This window comes from Chiroxiphia lanceolata, chromosome 1 (assembly GCF_009829145.1).
Source record: "Chiroxiphia lanceolata isolate bChiLan1 chromosome 1, bChiLan1.pri, whole genome shotgun sequence".
NCBI classification, from domain to species: domain Eukaryota; kingdom Metazoa; phylum Chordata; class Aves; order Passeriformes; family Pipridae; genus Chiroxiphia; species Chiroxiphia lanceolata.
Genome location: NC_045637.1, coordinates 92,816,941 through 92,835,886, shown reverse-complemented (window position 1 = coordinate 92,835,886; position 18,946 = coordinate 92,816,941). Strand labels below are relative to the sequence as shown.

The 18,946-nt window shown below is 38.3% G+C and overlaps 1 protein-coding gene across 6 annotated transcripts in view; it reads left to right on the top strand.

The window, feature by feature from the left end:
• The window catches only part of KIF13A (kinesin family member 13A), a 107,642-nt gene that overhangs the window by 59,247 nt on the left and 29,449 nt on the right, over positions 1-18,946 (top strand). For 4 of the 6 annotated variants that reach the window (XM_032692324.1, XM_032692316.1, XM_032692341.1 and 1 more), the window contains exons 10-17: positions 4,541-4,652; positions 5,040-5,252; positions 6,770-6,880; positions 8,027-8,161; positions 9,089-9,219; positions 10,948-11,034; positions 11,140-11,306; positions 17,318-17,528. In XM_032692324.1, coding sequence (XP_032548215.1) covers positions 4,541-4,652; positions 5,040-5,252; positions 6,770-6,880; positions 8,027-8,161; positions 9,089-9,219; positions 10,948-11,034; positions 11,140-11,306; positions 17,318-17,528 — 1,167 coding nt within the window. Of the gene's footprint in view, positions 1-4,540; positions 4,653-5,039; positions 5,253-6,769; positions 6,881-8,026; positions 8,162-9,088; positions 9,220-10,947; positions 11,035-11,139; positions 11,307-13,423; positions 13,547-17,317; positions 17,529-18,946 lie in introns of all 6 variants that reach the window. The other 2 variants (XM_032692301.1, XM_032692308.1) reach the window with 1 other exon arrangement.

Here is an 18,946-nt window from a genome sequence, read left to right as displayed (position 1 = left end):
CTATTAACAAATCGCACTTGTAGCTATAGATACAGAAAGACTTTCAGCAGTTTTTTTCCTATTAGGATGTTTATTCGGTGTTAAACTTGTATGGTATCAGTGCAGCTGGGAAGGCTTGTTTTGCCCATGCTGAACCCCTTTGGCAATACAGGACTTCAAATAAAAGTGCCAAACCTTTATAGAAAAGAAAAGATTTTAGGAAAAAAAACTGGACAGCTCTACATTTTCTATTCAATTAAATTCTTATATGCTACAAGAATATAATAGCTTATATGCTATTACTTAGTCCATTTATTAAGCATTCTCTATGAAATACCTTTTGGAACTGATAGGCAAAAGAGGATTCCTAGTGCTGTGTTTGGTGTCTTTTGTTAGATTTTTGCTGTTCAGGCTTTAATGAATGACTTTTTAAGCCTCAGAATTGATGGACATGTTTTATCAGACTAGTTCTTCAGAGAACATTGTGTGCGATCTTCTTTGGGGTGTGATGTACCTTACTTATTAGGGAAAGATAATAATCTTTTCTGGAGTGATACTATATACTTAAACCATGAACCATATACCTTACTATGTCAACCTCTTTTCTTATTATTTTTCTTTTATAAAAAACCCAGTAACATGTATTGGTAGCATGTGTTATGTTTAATGAGATCAAAAATGGAGCTGCTGGCAAGTAAATTTGCTGTTTGTGCTGTGTTTTGTTGCCTTGAAGAAGAACGTGGAAATAATGTACCTGTTTATTTACAAAGCAGGGAGAATTTACACTCAGCTCTGTGTACCAAAATTGCATAGTGCAACATTTCACCAATCTCTGCAAGTGTCTGTGCTGTTTGTTTCTGATGAAAACTGGCTAAAGCTGTGGTAGATGCCACCTTGGTCCCACAGCTTCTCCTATTAAAAGCACTCTTTCCTATCTTGGGGACAGCATGTTGCAGAGCAGGGGTGATGGATTGCTCTCCCACTTACTGGCAACGAAGAGGGTGAAGGGCCTTGGGGGGAAGCTGTATGAGGAGTGGCTGAGGGCACTTGGTCTGTTCAGCCTGGAGGAGACTGAGGGGAGACCTCATTGCAGTCTGAAACTTCCTTGTGAGGGGCAGAGGAGGGGCAGACACTGATCTCTTCTCTGTGGTGACCAGTGACAGAACCCGAGGGAATGGCCTGAAGCTATGTCAGGGGAGATTTAGGCTGGATATTAAAAAAAGGTTCTTCACCCATGGGGAGATTGGGCACTGGAACAGGCTCCCCAGGGAAGTGGTCACAGCACCAAGCCTAACAGAATTCAAGAAGTGTTAGGATGATACTTTCAGGCACATGATTTGACTCTTGGGCATAGTCCTGTGCAGGGTCAAGGGTTGGATTCAATGATCCTTGTGGGTCCTTTCCAACTCAGCATATTCTGTGAAACGACAGAGAGATGTGTCATTTTGTGTCAACATCTTCATAAAGTTGTAATGGAGATTACTTATGCTTTTTTCTCAGAGATGACACAGAGTTGTCTTAGTAAAGGAGGTTTTTGGGAGACTTGCCATACCTCATAGAAAAGCTGGATGTGCATGTTCCTCTGCAGGATGTGCTGGTTCCCATACCCAGCGTAGAAAACTAGGTGCTTAACAACTCCTTGTGGTGTAGTCAAAGAATTTCTAGAACACAGTAGTAGGAGGAAGCAGAATAAACAAGCTGTCAATTAGTGGCTACAAAAAAATACTTTCTCTGAGCAGTCTGCAGATTTAACTCTGATTAGTAAAATAGCTGTTGCCATTTTAACTTGAGAATGCAAAAGGAAGACTTTTTAAATTGTAGGCGGGGGCAAGGAATGGGCTGGGACAGGTCTGGCTCCAAGCTGCTTTGAGGGAGGTTTTTTTGTATTCAGAGTAACAAATAGAGAAGTGAATTCTGCTCATTGAAGAATTTGGTTGTAAATTGTACCGAAGTAGCTTGAACGGGTGTCATTTAGGGACAGAGATGTTCCCCTGCAGTGGAACCACCACTTCCCTTTGAATGCTGCTGACTCAGGCCTGTGGTGAGTGTGTGCAAGCTTCCCATTGCCTGCTAGCAAGGGCAGTCTGGTCATGCCTGAGGAATAGGAACAAGGAGAACAGTGTGTAGAAATGGCACTTTCCTGTAATCATGCACCATACAAGTCCACTCTGCTGCTTCTGAACTGTCTCAGTCTGCTGTGCACTGTGGGCTTAGGCCTTCTTGTTGATTCATTATATATAAGTAGCGTGAGATAGCATCGAAGTAATGACAGATCTCTGATGCATCATTTAGCATGAAGCAAAGCAGCCTATGAGTCCTGTAATTATTTTGTTGGGCAGCCATTTGTTTTTGCTGCTTTCCTTAAAGTCTTTAAACAGCTTTGTATTTTGAAATCTCAAGCAGAGTGCATAAATGATTCCAGTTTGGCTTTTATTGCAGATGTTAACAGTTAGTCTTAACATAAAATCATGATTTATAAGGAGGAGTAATATTTTAATGTTTTTTTAAACCCATGTTAATAAACTGTATCTTATAATTTCCTGTTCATTAAAATGCAGTGCCCATAACTCAAATTGGTATTGCAGCCTTGCTGTGAAATAGTTTTCAGTCATAGGTCCTTTCGAAATCCCTGTTCTTCCTATTTCTCTTCTGACTTCTGACAGTCTGTTTCTTCCCCCACTCTCAGGGTTTGGCTTTGGTTTTCACACTTACCTTATGTAAAGAGGGAAAGAGGAATCAGAGGAAAATAGTCCTGAATGGTTTTTTAATTTATGCCCCTTGGAAGTGGACTCCATTGGGAGTATGCTGGTTGTGCTGGAGGAGGTTGCTATAGAGCTGCATAGAGCATCCTACTGTTTGCTCTCACATGTTTAGCAAGCTGTAATCTCTGTCTGTGGAGAGAAGAGACTGGAGACAAGAACTAATTCTCCTTTCCCTATCTTTCCCCCACAAACTTTCAGAGGTTATTAGGCTTTTCTTTAGGTCACAAAACTAATTGTCTTTTTCTTTTCTGTGAATTTCTCAGAGGTGAGTTGGAAAGTTATCCTATAGACAAATTTACCGAATAGAGTGCTCTCTTGGGAGATCAGATTACCTAGCCTCCCCTTAAATTTCTTTTTCTTTTAATTTTCCTCTCAGGTCTATGCTATCTTTATAGGCAATTAGGGACATCTTCAGTGACACATGTAATGTTTTTTGTTAGCTTAGGTTTGGATATGTTCCTTGGAATATTCTTCTGCAACATTTTTGTCATTTCATAAGTGTTATGTCTGAACCACTGGCAGTTTCAAGCAGCACTATGACTGTTATAAAAATTATGCAAATGCTGCCTATTAACTAAAATAGTACTACCTTTTTGAAAAGAAAATGCAAGTGGATGTAGTGGAACAATACAATTAAAGATTTATTTGACTATTTAATTGCGATGCTGATGAAGTTTTCTTTGGTAGTTATAGAGAGTAGCCAGATATTTGAGCATGAGTATGGCAGACCAGTATACTCTTGGGCTTCAGCAATGTCTGTTTTAAAACCCTTTGGGTGTCTGTTTAATGTTCTCAGGCTTCTCAACCAGCTCATTATCTTAAACATACTCACCCCAGGAGCCCCGATGTCACTTAAAATTTACACAGGATTGTATAAGAATTGGATAATATAATGCACATCTGCTTTGCACAGATTACTAATATAGTTACCCCTGTTGGTAGAAGTTGTATATGTACCAAAATGAACAAGTTAGCTATTTTTTTCACAGTTCTAAAGTGTTATTTGGGATGTAGCTTTCTGCTAAGCAATTTGGGGCTTTTCTCTTTCACACTTGTGCAGCACTTTTGTATCTGGGAGATTGTTTGGTCTATTTCCCCTACAAGAAGCCAGTGAGCCTCTACCTCAATTATAAGCCAACCCATCTGTCAAGGGACCTCCTAATCAGTCTTTTCTGATGAGCAGCCTTCTATTGTTGTGTGATGGCTGGCTGGTCACTGGTTCACCAGGGCAGACTAGTTATCCCGGGCCATAGCTGGATTTGTTTTGAGGATGCCTCCTTTTGGCTAGAGAATTGTTCAGTTTTAGTCTCCATTTGAGTCAATGTTCTTAAAACATTGTTCTCAGAGACAGAAGTTCTTGTGCTTCCAGCGCTGACTTGTCAGAGTGTCATGAGACAGTGTCCAAAACAGAAAGATTTTTATCCTCTGAGAAAAGGTAGGTGTCTAAGCAAAGGCAGTGGTTCTCCATGTACTGTAGCAGTCTGGTTTACACTTTTCAAACTATTTAAATATTTCAACGTAGTCTCAGTCTTTCTGGAACATGATCTTGGTACCAAATGAGATGAAACACCATAGATACCATTTTTTTCTTCCAAATATGTAACTTTAAAGAAATGCATTGCCTTGTTTGGAGCAGGACAACAAGCTGGCTGATCTCCTGTAGTCATTTCCAACTTAAATTATTCTATGATATTTTATAACTGGATGTGAAGTTCTGCAGAGCAATCCCTTTTTCTGTGTTTTAGTAAATCTACATTTGGAATATGTGTTAAACCTGTTCTGCTGTTTTGCATTTATAGATCACTTTCAACACTGGGCTTGGTTATATCATCACTTGCTGACCAAGCAGCAGGGAAGGGGAAAAACAAGTTTGTGCCTTACAGAGACTCTGTACTCACTTGGCTTCTCAAGGTAATTTATATTTTCCGTTCACCATGTTCATAAGATGTCAGCTTACTAGTTTGTAGGATCATTGTAGTATACCCCTGTGTACACGGACTTCTCGTCCTTTGAGTGAAGGAACTCTCATAGCTATAAGTTATTCAACGTAATATGGACAGCTAAGTGTATCTTATGTTAATTCTGTGTAAAATCCTATTTGACTATTTTCGATTGTAATGGAATCAAAGGTGGTAGAGGTGGCTGGGAATGTTTTTGGAACATACTAATTAATTTATACTCAGAAGTACTTTTCGGTGCCTAAATAGTAAGCTTTAAGTATTTTAAGTCTCTTTGTAAAGACATTGTATAGTATCAGAACCATTTTTAACCCTTAAACTTTCTGTGGGTGCACTACAGGACAACTTGGGAGGAAACAGCCAAACTGCCATGATAGCCACAATTAGTCCAGCAGCAGACAACTATGAAGAAACACTCTCAACTCTGAGATATGCAGACAGAGCCAAAAGGATAGTTAATCACGCTGTGGTGAATGAAGATCCAAATGCTAGGGTCATCAGAGAATTACGTGAAGAAGTTGAAAAACTGAAAGAACAGCTCTCACAAGCTGAGGTAACATTATTCACAGTACAACGTAAACTGAGTTTCCCAAGGAAATGTCAAATTCTGTTTAGAAGACTAGTTTTCTTATGAAATGAGAGAAAGTCTTGTAGCCATTCTTTTTTCTTTTATTTATTTATTTTTTTAAAATAATTAACCTTGTACTCATGGTGACCCTTGTCAGACTAGACAGTTCTTGAAGAACTTCAGGTCAAACAATAATTGATGCAGCACAGAGAAGGGCTAGTGTACAACTTCACTGTGTAGACTTATTAAGAGATTTTTTTTTTTTGCATTGGTAGACTATATATGATGCCAAATGGAAAAGTGTGAAAAGGCATAAATCTGGTATTGGGTCACAAAATATATGGGACATGTCTCTCTGACATTTGTGAAAATCTACTAAAAATTGTCATAAGTGCAACACCGAAAACCCTCAACAGTTTACTTCACTGCCTTAATATTTAACACTGTGCGATTGATGCTTATCTTAGATTTATACTTCTAATTAAAGTATTCAGGTAGGATAGTTTACTTGGTGATATCTTGACAAATTAGACACTTAACAGGTAGGAAAATATTTTTGATCTGTTCAGGCAGGACACAAAATACTAGTGGAAAAAGAACAGGACTTTGTTTGAGGGTAAATTTGTGTGGTGTTTAAGCTTCATGGTTCTTTTAAGGAACAGTGTTCCTCATATGAACAGCTCCTTACAGACTGAAATGGGAAAATCTACTATAAGAAAAAGGAGCCATTCACTTTATTCATAAATAAAAAACTGTTCTGTTTCCTTATTTTACATCAGAAAATATTATTGTAGCGTGTTGTTAATTATGTTGGCAGGCTGCAGCTGAACACAATTAGTAGGACGGTGTCCAAAGTCTTACTAATTATTTTTTTAAGTGTTTTCTCATCTACCTTCTGGTAAGAACAGTTATATAGAGTTATAGGCCAGCCTGTTGAATTGTTACTTGGCACTGGACGTATTCAAGCCCTTTGCTTCTGTTTCCTGTTGTGAAATGAGAAGCCTGTGTTAGCTCCAGAGCATGCTTTCCTTCGAAGGTAATCAACAGGGTCAGTCTGAAAGCTTTAATGCAACTCTAGGAGCACTTACAAAGCCAAGATAGAATGGAAGGCTAAATGTCAGGAGGAATTTGTATTTTAAACTACTGTTGGAAGAAAGACTTTGCAGTTGAACCTCAGACAGCTAGGACGTTAAAGTTTTTAAATACTCACATATTTTTATACAGACACTGAAGTATGAGTGGCCAGGCACAGAGATTTTTTTTCATTCCATTAGCCTCTGGAGCTGTGTTGATCTATAGCTATTTCAGATCTGGACCCATTACAGTTGTTTCTGCCCTCTTCCTTTGCAAGTGACCTATTTCTACATCTTATACTATGAAAAACCTGGGAGTGTAGTAGAAATCTGTACTTATTGCATTTGATGTTGTGTTGATGTCTTCAGTTTTTTTGTGCAAGCATTGGGAAGAATAGCTGAGGGTTTTAGCTAATTTCTATCTTTTAGGCCATGAAGGCACCAGAACTGAAGGAAAAATTGGAAGAATCTGAAAAACTAATAAAAGAGCTAACAGTCACCTGGGAAGAAAAGCTAAGGAAAACAGAAGAAATTGCACAGGTATTTCAGAAATTTTGAAGAGGAAAGCCAGATAATCATACAGTGCAAGTCAGCTGAATTCCATGAGTTGACTGTTTATTAGCTGTTTTCCCCACCAGCTATATAAAGTTCTTCTAAATTTTTGTCTTTTCCCCTTGTTTCAAGGGGGCAGATTGGTTGGTTTGTTTGTTGGAGTTTTTTTAAGTCTAAATTTCATTAGAGTAAATCTAACTGTGTCATGATATCATTGATAAGAGCTAATATTTGATTTTAAAGTAAAGCATCAAAATATGTTTGAGCAGCTCATTTATTTATTAAGACCACGATGGGATCTTGGACGTGTTTCCCTTCAGGTGACTAAGAAAGTGAAGGATTACAAATAGATCAGAACTGTGGGTCGTATTTGTTGCTTTTACTTGTAGTGATTTTTTTTAACCGGAGAACGAAAATGTGTACATGTAGTTACTAGCATTTGTTTATTGCTATTATTGTACTTAAAATAAGACTTCTGGATTCCAGTGTACTTTTCCATAATTTCCACCATCTATAGCTTGTAGAATAAGTATTTTTGGTTTTCTTTTCTAGTCCTAATGTTCCAGAAGAATGTTTTGGTGCAAACACTGTTAAAAAAGTTTTTAAAAATGAAAAAGGACAAGGGGAAAAACTAAACTCAACCAGTCAAACAAACTGTAGCAAAACAAAAGGCAGATGTGGCATGATGAGGTAGATGCTTTAGCTGAATTAATAATAAAACTGCTAAACAGCCTAAACTGTGGCATACTGTTTTCTAAATTATTTATGACTATGATTATCTTTGAACTAATTGGAACCGAGACTCATTTTTTACTAACACAGAGACTCATGGCCACACTGTGTTATTTACAAGTAGCTCTAATAACAGAGCTGCTTGGGTAGTAAGGCTAATAAATTTAATAGGACTGCTTAGATAAATAAGTTCCACCTTGGGGAAGCAGGTGATTGAGAAGTAGATATAACTTTTTATGGTTAGTGTGTAAAAATAAATTCTGTTGACCCTGTGGTACTTAAACAATGTCTGGTAGCGATACACAGAATGCATTCTCAGCATGTGCATCTTCAGCTTCAGTTGCTCTGTACTTGCCTCTACATACTGCAGCAGGCAAGATTAACCAATTTTTGTGTTTGCAGGAGAGGCAAAGGCAGCTAGAGAGCATGGGAATTTCCCTTGAGTCTTCAGGTATCAAGGTTGGCGATGACAAATGTTATCTGGTAAACCTGAATGCGGACCCTGCGCTCAATGAGCTTTTGGTTTACTATTTAAAGGTAAGGATGTGAAAAGAAAAGGTAAGGATGTTTACATGGAATGCAAGGACACTTGTTTTGAAATTCTGGCTCAATTTGTTACTTGGAGTGTATGTAGATTTTTTAAGAGTAGTTGCAGCAAAACAGTAGGCCTCCTCCTACTGTTTAGGCTTTTGTTCTCCCTTTGCAGTTCAGCTTTGCTGTTTTCCTAGTTGATTTCCTGATTGCCAACAGTGGTAGAAGTGCTCAGTGTGTGCCAGTGTTGAGATCAATTCTAGTTTTTCCAGACAGAATGTGCACAGAATTGCCTTCTAGGCTTAACTTGAAGCACGAGCCTCAGGTTAGATGCCTCGTTTTGTTAGGGAGTTGAGGATTGCTTTAAATATTTGATGAATTTATCATAAGGAGGTGATGCTTAGTAGTAATCAGTACTCAGGAAGAGTAATGAGGTCTTCAATGACAGAAGGCTTATGAGAAAGGGGTTTAAAAAAGCACTTAAAAATTTACAGAAATCTATTTTCCTGGTATTACTAGCTCTCATACTATTGTGTTTAGCATAGTCTCATGTCAGAGTGAAGTAGTATGAAATACAAACCAAATAAATTTGTAAGGGAAATGTGAGCTTCCTGTCAATAATATATGAAAGACATATTTTCATATTTTCATAGCTTCTTTTCTGCTTTAGTGACTGAGGTAGTATTTTAGTTTGTGTGTCAACTGCTTTATTTTGCTTTATCTAAGACTGTATGAGGTGCAGAGCAGAACAACCATTTGTGTGTGCCTGTTACAGTCTTCAGATCTGCTGTGGCACCTCTTCTGCTCTAACTACAGAAGTGCTTAGCAAAGGAAAGCATGCAGACTGTGCAGTCTCAGTGCGTTAGGTAATATTTTCTTACTTATATCAACAGTGGTATTTTGCTTGTCTCTTAGTAACAATTTGTTTTCTAGGATCACACAAGAGTTGGTGCAGATACCTCTCAGGATATACAGCTCTTTGGTATAGGAATCCAACCAGAACACTGTGAGATTGATATTGCTTTAGATGGAGAAGTTACACTCACACCAAAAGAAAATGCAAGGTAAGGAAGATCAGCAGCACTTTCCATTGACATGTTTGCTGTTCTTTGCCAGAAGATAACTTTCATGCATTTTTATCTTACATAGACAGAAGTATCTTATGTTCTGATCAATGAGTAGCTTCAATATAGTTGACTTAAACAGATACTTAGAAGTGAAATTCAGCGATTAAAACTGAGATATCCCCACACATGTACACCCCCACCCCCCCACACTCTGCAGCATAACAGGCTATCAGTGGTTTGGCTCAGAGTAAGTCATCACAAGAAGGTTTTTGGTAGGAGTGAGGGGCCACTGCTTGTCTGTATCACTGGGATACTGCTGACTATCCCAGCCTGAGAGATGGGATAGCAAGCTGTCTTGATGGGGGACAGCTGTGCCTCCTAAGTAGTTCCTGTTGTAAAGTTCAGTATTTTGTGAGAAAGAGGTGTTTTAGAGATCTGAATTCTTTTCTAACTCCTTAATTACTGTTGTGTCTAGTTAATATGCAGTGTCAATTCACATTTCACCTTTTGTTTCTACATCTATATTTAAACTGTTTTTCATTCCAGGGCCTCTGTGGCTTCTTGAGTGGAATTGTAAACGTCTTTGTCACTTCAGCTCCAATGGCATGTGATAAGAAGTACCTTTGTCCTAGTTAATAGTCATGCTGCTTGTCTGAAATTTGAATATCTAAATAATGTACAGATTAGTATCAGAATGATAAACTAAAGTTTGAGAGACACCTTAAAAATCCAATCTCTATCATTCTGCCTTTAGTCAAATGCATTTTTTTTTTCTGCAGCCTACAGTACAAAATTTCAACAGATGGGATTGAGACCTGTGGTGATAAGAGTTACTGTACTGGAAATCAGTAATTTTGACTGGCAAGAACATAGGCACATGTTTGTGGAAAATACATATTTCCTTTTAATCACGCCTGATCTTCCATGATTAAGTAACTGTTCTTAACATACTAGTGTCAACAGAAATTTAGTTACCAGAATTTCATTGAAAAGAAGTTAAATAAAAATCTGGTTTAAAATTAAATGCTTGCATGTTTGCATTGATTTACATGAGAGAGACAGCTGAAATGAGAACACTGCATCTGAAAAGACTTTTTTCATTTTACAGAAGATTTTTTTCCTTTCAAATAAAATGCTCTGCTTTGTGAGTCATGTATGCAAAAGTTCAATTTTTCCCATTTTGTGATTGAAACTTAAATACAAAGAAACCTACAAAGAAATACAGCAGTATACCAGATGTTCACAAAAATAGACCATTGTTAATAATAGAGACTCCATTTGTTGAAAGAATAAAATTTGGATCTAAGAATCTTTTCTTATGCTTGAATGCCAAATATGTTAACAGCATGTTTTACAATTTTGTGTTAACTAAGTTGTATCTTGGAGAGGTTTGTCAGTAGGATTTGCATGCATTCAAGTTTACAGATTGTTTATAAGAAACAGGCAGTGACCCACTTTGAGAAATGGGCATTTAAAGAAAACTTGGCAAACAAAAGCAAACTTGTCTGTATGTTTACTGAAGAGTTGTACCAGCCAGAGGAGAGGGGAAAGGTGCTAATTCTGACAATAGAAGTCAGAGCAGTAACTTTCCCAGTGACCCTTTAATGAGAACTTGGCAGATTTGTGCATCATATGATACAAGTGACTGTTGGCAGATGGGAGAAACAGTAGCTCTTCAATCTTTTATTTTTAAGATTTCACTGAAATTGTATTTTCTTCTTTCAGATCCTGTGTAAATGGTGCACTGGTATGTTCTGTCACTCAGTTATGGCATGGAGATAGAATATTATGGGGAAACAACCACTTCTTTAGGTAATAGTTGATATTTATATTCCAGGCACTTTGCATTCAGCCAATTTTTTTCCTTTTCTGTTCCACGTAATCTTGTTTATAAACTGAATTTCCATTTTTACACAGAATCAATTTACCAAAGAGGAAACGTCGAGATTGGCTGAAGGACCTTGAGAAAGAAACTTCATTGGGAGAGCATGATCTAGATGCAGCTAGTGAAGCTTCTTCAGAACCAGACTACAACTATGAGTTTGCACAAATGGAAGTTATTATGAAGACACTGAATAGCAATGGTAAGGCCAGATAAAAACATTCCTTTGGATCGCCTAACAAATTCAGCACAAAACTCAATATCTGGGTAAAACAAGCAGTACACTTCTTCCAGGGGCCTTTGGAACATTTTTAGGGTAAGATATTTTGCAGAAACCATGTTAGGTGTGTGCATATACATATAAATTAAACATATATAGACATATATAAATATATATATGAAAGAATGTTTGCACCTAGGTATAAATACATACACAAATTAGCAGTTGGTTTGAACCCTTACACACAACTCTATCTGTACCTCTGCTCTCCTTTATAGTGCAGTTGTGTTGTAATCCTATGTCTGTCTGTAATGGGTTGACTCTGGCTGGATGCCAGGTACCCACTAAAACGCCTTTCTCACTCCCCTCTGCAACTGGACAGAGAAGAGAAAAAAAACAGTAAAGGATTCATGAGTTGAGATAAGAGCTGGGGGAGGTCACTTACTGATCACCATCACAGGCAGAACAGACTTGAAGTGGGGATATTAATTGAATTTATTACAAACAGGATCTGAGCAAAAGAGTGAGAATTAAGATAATCTTAAAACCACCTTCCTTCCACACTCTACTTCCTCCTCCCCAGTGGTGCAGGGGGACAGGGAATGGGGGTTATGGTCAGTTGTTGTTTTTGCCACTGCTCAGAGAGAGGAGTCCTTCCCCTGCTCCCATGGGGTCCCTCCCATGGGAGACAGTCCTTGATGGACCTCTCCGGTGTGAGTCCATCCCAAAAGCAAGAGTTCTTCCCAAACTGCTGTGCCATGGGTCACTCCTCCACGGGGTGCAGTCCTTCATGAATGAGCTGTTCCAGTGTGGGTCCCCCACAGGGACCACAAGTCCTACCTGGGAAAAACCTGCTCCAGCGTGGGCTTCCCTCTCCATGGGCTGCAGGTCTCTGGCAGGACCCTGTTCCATCTTGGGCCTCCCAAGGGGTCACAGCCTCCTTCATGGATCCACCTGCTCCAGCATGGGCTTCTCCATGTGCTGCAGGTGGGTCTCTGCACCCTGATGGTCTCCTGTGGGCTGCAGGGGCACAGCTGCTCCACGGTGGTCTGCACCACAGGCCACAGAGGCCTCTGCTCCAGAATCTGGAGCACCTTCTGCCCCTCCTTCTGCACTGACCTTGGTGTCTACGTTGTTATTCCCATGTTCTCACTCTGCTCTTCCCTGGCTGGAATTTTTTATCTGCGCCACAACCTTCTGTTCTTAGATATGTTATCGCAGAGGTGTTACTATCACTCCTTATTGGCTCGGCCTTGGCCAGTGGCAGGAATTCCATCCTGGAGCCAACTGGCATTAGCTCCACGGGACAGGGGAAGCTTCTAGCAGAAGCCACCCCTGTAGCTCACCCCTTACTACCAAAACCCAGCCACAGAAACCCACTACACTCTCAAATCTTCATCCAAGTCTTTCTAAGCTCTTGGATCTGAAAGTTACTGCAGACAAGGTTGCGCTAGATATGGCTCAGTTGGTTTCATGCTTCCTTTTGAATCAAATGTTGCTGATACCATTTTAACTTTAGTAGAAAAACACTGAAATGATAACAAACCAATAGCCAAATGTCAGCTAGCATGGTTTTCAATGCTTGATCACTCTCAGTATTTCATTTAATCTTTGTTAAAACAAATTGTGATGCTTTTTTGGGACGAGACAATAAAATATAGTATAAATAAAATAATGGTATGGTGTACATATAAAACAATACGGGTTTTTTTCATGATTTTCAGAAGGCAGGTCATAGTTCATTTGAAGAAGTGCTGAAAAATTTGGTAAACTACTGAATACTTTCTACAGTCATAATACACAAAATTTGAGAGGCACTTCATTGCTTTCTGTTCTCCTTCATATCTTCACAGTATTTCCATTGCTTGCTGTGGTTTACTTTTTTCTTGATATCCTCTTATTCTTTAGGTTTATCTGTTTTGCCATTGAGTACAGCATGTGGTTTTGTATGCTCAATATTGTAGCAATTTTTTGCAGAGTTTTTACAGTTTTATTTTTAATGGGAGTGTGTGAGTGACTTACAGGGTCAGGTCACTTAAATTGATGTGAAATTGCTGTTTGATAACAGAAATATTCTCATTATGGTTCATTTGTACCAGGAGATGAATTTCAGATGAATCTGCCATCCTGGTGGTCGTCAGTGTTGTCATCCCTCGTGAAGATTCTCTTGCCTGTGTTAAGACCTCAAACCATCCCATATCTGTGCCAAAACTGGGACAAAGGTTTTGAACTCAATTGGCTCGTGCATGAGGCTGCTGGAGAAGTCTGAAAGCATTAATTTATGCTTGATCTGTTTGCCACTAACCAGGGATTTGACTGAACTGTAGCAGTCTACAATGAGTCAGTGTTCTTTGAACAGGGGGTCACATTTTTTGGTTTTCATGTGCTGTTATCTAGCTGATTGAAACAATTCTTCACAATATTCCAAGTGTCTTTATATCTTAGTTCAGTAGGCTTTTCTGACTGGGGTCCAGGCCAGTTTTTTTCTTGGTTGGTTGCCTTCTGCGTCTTGGCCAATAACAGTACAGACTTTTCTGTTCCCTTTAAGCTCTTTCCTCCCTAATGCACAGCAAATGTTTGCAGTTATACATGTTGCACAGTTTCAGAGGTGTCATACCCCAGTTATTCTGCTTCTTCTACTCACTCCTACATAGATGTTGCTTAACTAAATTGGAGTAGTAAGTGATAATAAAACCCTGACAAAACAAGTGGCTGAGGATCACAGCCTTTTGATTTGAAGGTATATGGTGCTGCTAGGTTCTGGTTCTCTCAGTGGTATAACTAAAACACCTTTTTTTCTGACAGGCTTCCAGTTTGTTGTGTAAGAAGTAAAGCAGCTTTGTTACAGTTCCATTTATTTATTCTTCCTTAAAATGAAAAATAAATGTGGGTAAGGAAGAACAAATAACTAAATGACTGAAGACAGTTAATTCTATTACCTATACTCTCTGGAGAAACCCTAAGGGGGGAATAAAAAGGTATTTAAAAATTTGATTAGGTAATTACTTTATAGGCATGTATAGATATAGCCCAAAGCAAGAGGGTTTAGTTTCCTTTGTTCTGGTTTTTTTTTTTCCTCCCCTTGGTTTGTTTGAGAATTGTAATCCTCTTTAAATAAATAGCCTGGCTTCTCCAGGGTGCAAACACATTTGTTTTTATGGCACGTAACTAGTACAACAGTGTCACAGACTCCATCCGACTCCAAAGAACCTCTGAGAAAAATGTGTAACTTTGAAAACTGCTGTAAAGAAAACACCCAGATTCTTTCCTTCCTTCAGCATGTTGACTTTCTTTGTGGGATTCTGTCAGATCAGCTTTGTACTGCTAATTTGTGATGCTGGTCAAACACAGAATGCATCAAAGAAGTTTACTTTATTCTTGTATACTGTGCAGTGGTTAAGTAAACAATGTGATTAGGTTAGGCCACTTCTCATTTAAGCAAACAAAACTGTTACAGCTCAGGGAGGGGATTTTGATGAAACTTAGCAAAGCAACCTATGTCATAACCCTCTTCTAGCTTGCTTAGAAAAATACACTTACATGAAATCTTAAGGAATTTATTCAGCACTGTTGTTACTGGACTAACAGATTCCAGATGTGAATTAAGTGACATTGTAGCAAGGTAATAGATGCTGTTCATCCTATAAAGAAAAAAGCATCCTTATGTTCAGTGTTAGTATTCTACGATTTTGCAGAAGATTAACTGCATATGAATATTTTTTTCAGGATAATTGAACTCTTGTCACATAAATATGTGAAGGATTGGGACTTGGGACTTTTAACACTCTGTGGAATTTGCTGTGTATTTGGCCAGCACTGGGAAGAATCTTCCTTAATGTATTTGACTTTGCATGAAGAATCCAAAATTGTGGAACATGGTGTTTATTTTAAACACTATTGTAGTTCTTCTGAACTATGAAAAACTTGTCTATTTCTTCATGTTCTACTGAGGTAGATTATAGTTCACACCATATTTTGCTTTTTTTCCTGTGACAGTCTTAGGGTTTTCTGTGTAAACTCTTTCAAAAGTTAAATGAAAGAGTTTTCCAGAAGTGTGACTTTACCTTTTGCATTACAATGCAAGTGTAACTCACCTTTCCCACCCCCCTCTCTACCCCAAGCAGTAGGGGATTATGTTGAAATTGGGAAGTTTTAGGCTAAGTTCTTGCATCTTGTTCCAAATATTTTCCCTGGTATAATTTGATCCTGTGTTGGTTGTGATCCTGTAAATCTAAGTGGCTGAAAAGATATCTTTTATTAAGGAAATCTGTTCCTTGAACTCGTAGCTGTTCTTTGACCAGTTTAGGAAAGTCTCATCTTAATGAGTCAGCCTTAGATTCATTTCCTGTGTTTACAAACACAATAGAGGGCTTTTAATTTCTTCCATGTCTCTTCACTATCGTCTGCATAATACCTGATTTCTCAAACATTCTTACATATAACTAAAACTGGTTTGGGGATTATGCATGTGAAGGTAATTCTGGTATTATCTGGAGGAGTTATGAGGACAACAATGATGCAGATCAACATTTATACCTTGATTTGTCGCCTAGAATATTAGAACTTGGTTCAGTCAAGGTTTTTTTGTTGCACTGTCTGTTTAGAAGCTAAGAATAGCTAACTTCTTTCTGAGAATGTCATGTACTAAAAAGTAATGTTTCTCGTTATTTTAAGACTCTTTTATGCATCACTAGTTTGCTATTTGGTTGCTGTTTATATGGACTGATTTTTAACTTTGTGCATTATAACTACCTTTGTGGTGTTATTTTATTATGCCCTTGTGTGAAGCCAGTAATTTTTTCCAGGGATAAGGATAGAACCACAGTAGCAACTTGCAGAAGTATTTGCAAGAAGCAAAGGCAAGATGGTTATAACTAAATCACAGCAGCTCTTTTTGTTTGGTTGGTTGGGTTTTGTTCGGTTGGTTTTTTTGTTTATATGTTGATGAAATGGAAGAGGAATCACAAACAATTATTTTAAAACTGAAGTTTTTTGCATTTGAAAATCCTGGTATGTCATAGAGCTGCAGTATTGCTTCCCCTAATAATCCACCACTCCATCTTTGGAACTCCTCTCCCTTCCTCTGTGGTGTACAGAATCAGCAAACTGTTAGGTGGCATGCTGTCACTCAGTTATCTTGAGAACTACTTTTTTGCTGTATTTGAGGTTTCAGATATGAAGCAGATATATATACTGGTAGAGTATAGGAGCTTATGCCATTAAATGGCTCATACAGAGGCACAGTCTGGCACTGGACCTAAATCCAGGAATAGACAGAGTAATGTTTCTTTAATTTCAGTGCACTTCAGACTTATCCATAGCTGATTGACACAAGCAGATTTTTCAGGATAGAGTAACCAAATGGGTATTTGTTCTGGGTTGATACTGAGATGAAATGTGGTTTGTAAAGCTAAACACAGAAGTTCCCTCCAGGACATACTTTGTCTGCTTCAGTGCTGTGCAGCATATTAGTGCAATCTGATGCGTGACCAGTCAGACAATTTGTTTGTCTCAGTTTCCATCTGCAGCTCTCCAACATGTTTCATTCTCTGCCAAAATGGAGAAAGTAAATTGCTTTTTACTTCCTTAAGTCATTTCCTTCTCTGGCTAACATCATCTTCCCTTTTGTTTTGCTTTGTTTTCATATTAATTTGTTTCCTTTTCCACTGTTTCTTTTTTTCCTACTGGGATTCTGGAATATATTACAACTTCACAGCACTGAGATATGCAATAGGCAAGAGTCCTTAACCATTGTTCTAGCCTCTTTGCATGACTTGTATTTTATTTCCTGTTTGGATATATCTGTTTAATGCAATATTTATTTTTTTGGCTTTTGTTCTGGGGGGCAATGAGCATCTTGTGTTTGCAAAGACTCCGGGATGTGTTAATTGCTGTTACCAACTCAATAATGAGTGTTCTGTAATGCCAAAATGGCATTTTCTCACAGTTCTGGATAATTTTTTCCTCTTTTTTTTCCCTCTCTTCTCTTTTAGACCCAGTACAAAATGTGGTCCAGATCTTGGAGAAACAATACCTGGAAGAGAAGCGGAGTGCCCTTGAGGAGCAGCGGCTGATGTATGAGCGTGAATTAGAGCTGCTGCGGCAGCAGCTCTCCCCGGAAAGGCAGCACCAGCATGGCAGTGACAGGCTCTCCTACACTGCTCAGACTGCACAGCAGAAAGTGCATCTCTGGACAGAAGAGAGGTGAGAACACTGGAGTTAAAACAGAGGAATCAGTGAGAACTACAAAGGATGAAAGATGAGGCTTAAACCTTCTGTCAGAAACCGATAATACTTTTTGTGGAGTTTGTGTGCAGTACAAGATCTGCTTCCACCAAAGTGTTGGCATTTCGTTTAGGACTAAGTTCCAATGTGTAACATGTGCAAGATTGAACTCACAAAACAGAGAAAAATATAGCTTTTACTGTTATCAGTAAATAATCAATATTATAGGTTGGGGAGTTTGTGGGTTTTTTGTTTGTTTGGGTTTTTTTAACTAGAAGAGTGCTTATGAAATGTTTGGTTTAGTAGTTATTGTTCTAGTTCTTGAAATAAAGGAAAGGATAATGCAGAAACATAAATTTGTCAACTAAGACTACAGAGTCCAGTAAGGAGCATTTTGTGTTACAACTATACAATGACAGCATGGTATTTTGCAATCTAAAAAACCATTAAAATATACAGAAAATGGGCATCCATATATGTTGGATGTATGTGTTTCTAAAGGTAAGCCCAGCTTTAGAAGAGAATTGCTGTGTTTGAGCTGTTGAGGAAGTTAAAGGAAGTTCACCCATGAGGTGAACAGGCCTCTTTGCAAAGGAGTAGCATGGCACCTGATTGCAGCCTTGGTGAAAGATCATCATGAGATGTGCAGGGAGAGTTAAAATGCAGTTTAGGAAGATGTGAGCAGAGTGTTTGCACTTTGACATTGAGAGAAACTTGTTCTTGGTATCATTGAGGAGAGAAGGATGTCAGCTCCGTGGAGAGAAGTTCAAGGGGCAGCAAACAGGATGATTTAAGTTTTCTGCATACAAATGAGTATTGTGTCATGGGGCTAATTCATCAGGAAGAATGCCTAGATGTACTAACAGGTTTCTTATACATTTCTTTTTCATCTGTTTCTTTTAAAACAGAAACTTCCTTATTCACTCAGCATTTTTTTTCTATATGTAGTGAGTTTGAGTGCTCTTTTCTATGTAATTATTTCTGCTTTATGCTCCAGTGTTAAAAAAACCAAATCCATTTATAAGACGAGTCTAAAAAAGGATAGCTAAGATTGTGTTGCAGCTTTCAAACTGAGTGTGTTAGAAACAGAGCAGAACAGATCTTGGTTTAGTTTTTGTGCAAGATTTTGTTTTATAATTTCTTCCCAGTTTGACCTGGGAAAAAAAACCTAAACAAATAGCTAACTGTTGACCAGCAATGACTAGAATGTTTTTTATGGCAAGTATAGGAAGAAGTAGTTCAGTGATTCAACATTAATTAAAATAATTGTTTGCCCCGTAAGAGCTAAAAACAGAACCACTGGGAACTGAATGTGAAATGTTGCAGAGTCATGGTTGGGATTTTCAGGCTCTTTTAGGGCTGCACAAGGAGTGCAGAGTGAGAAACACACTAGCTGT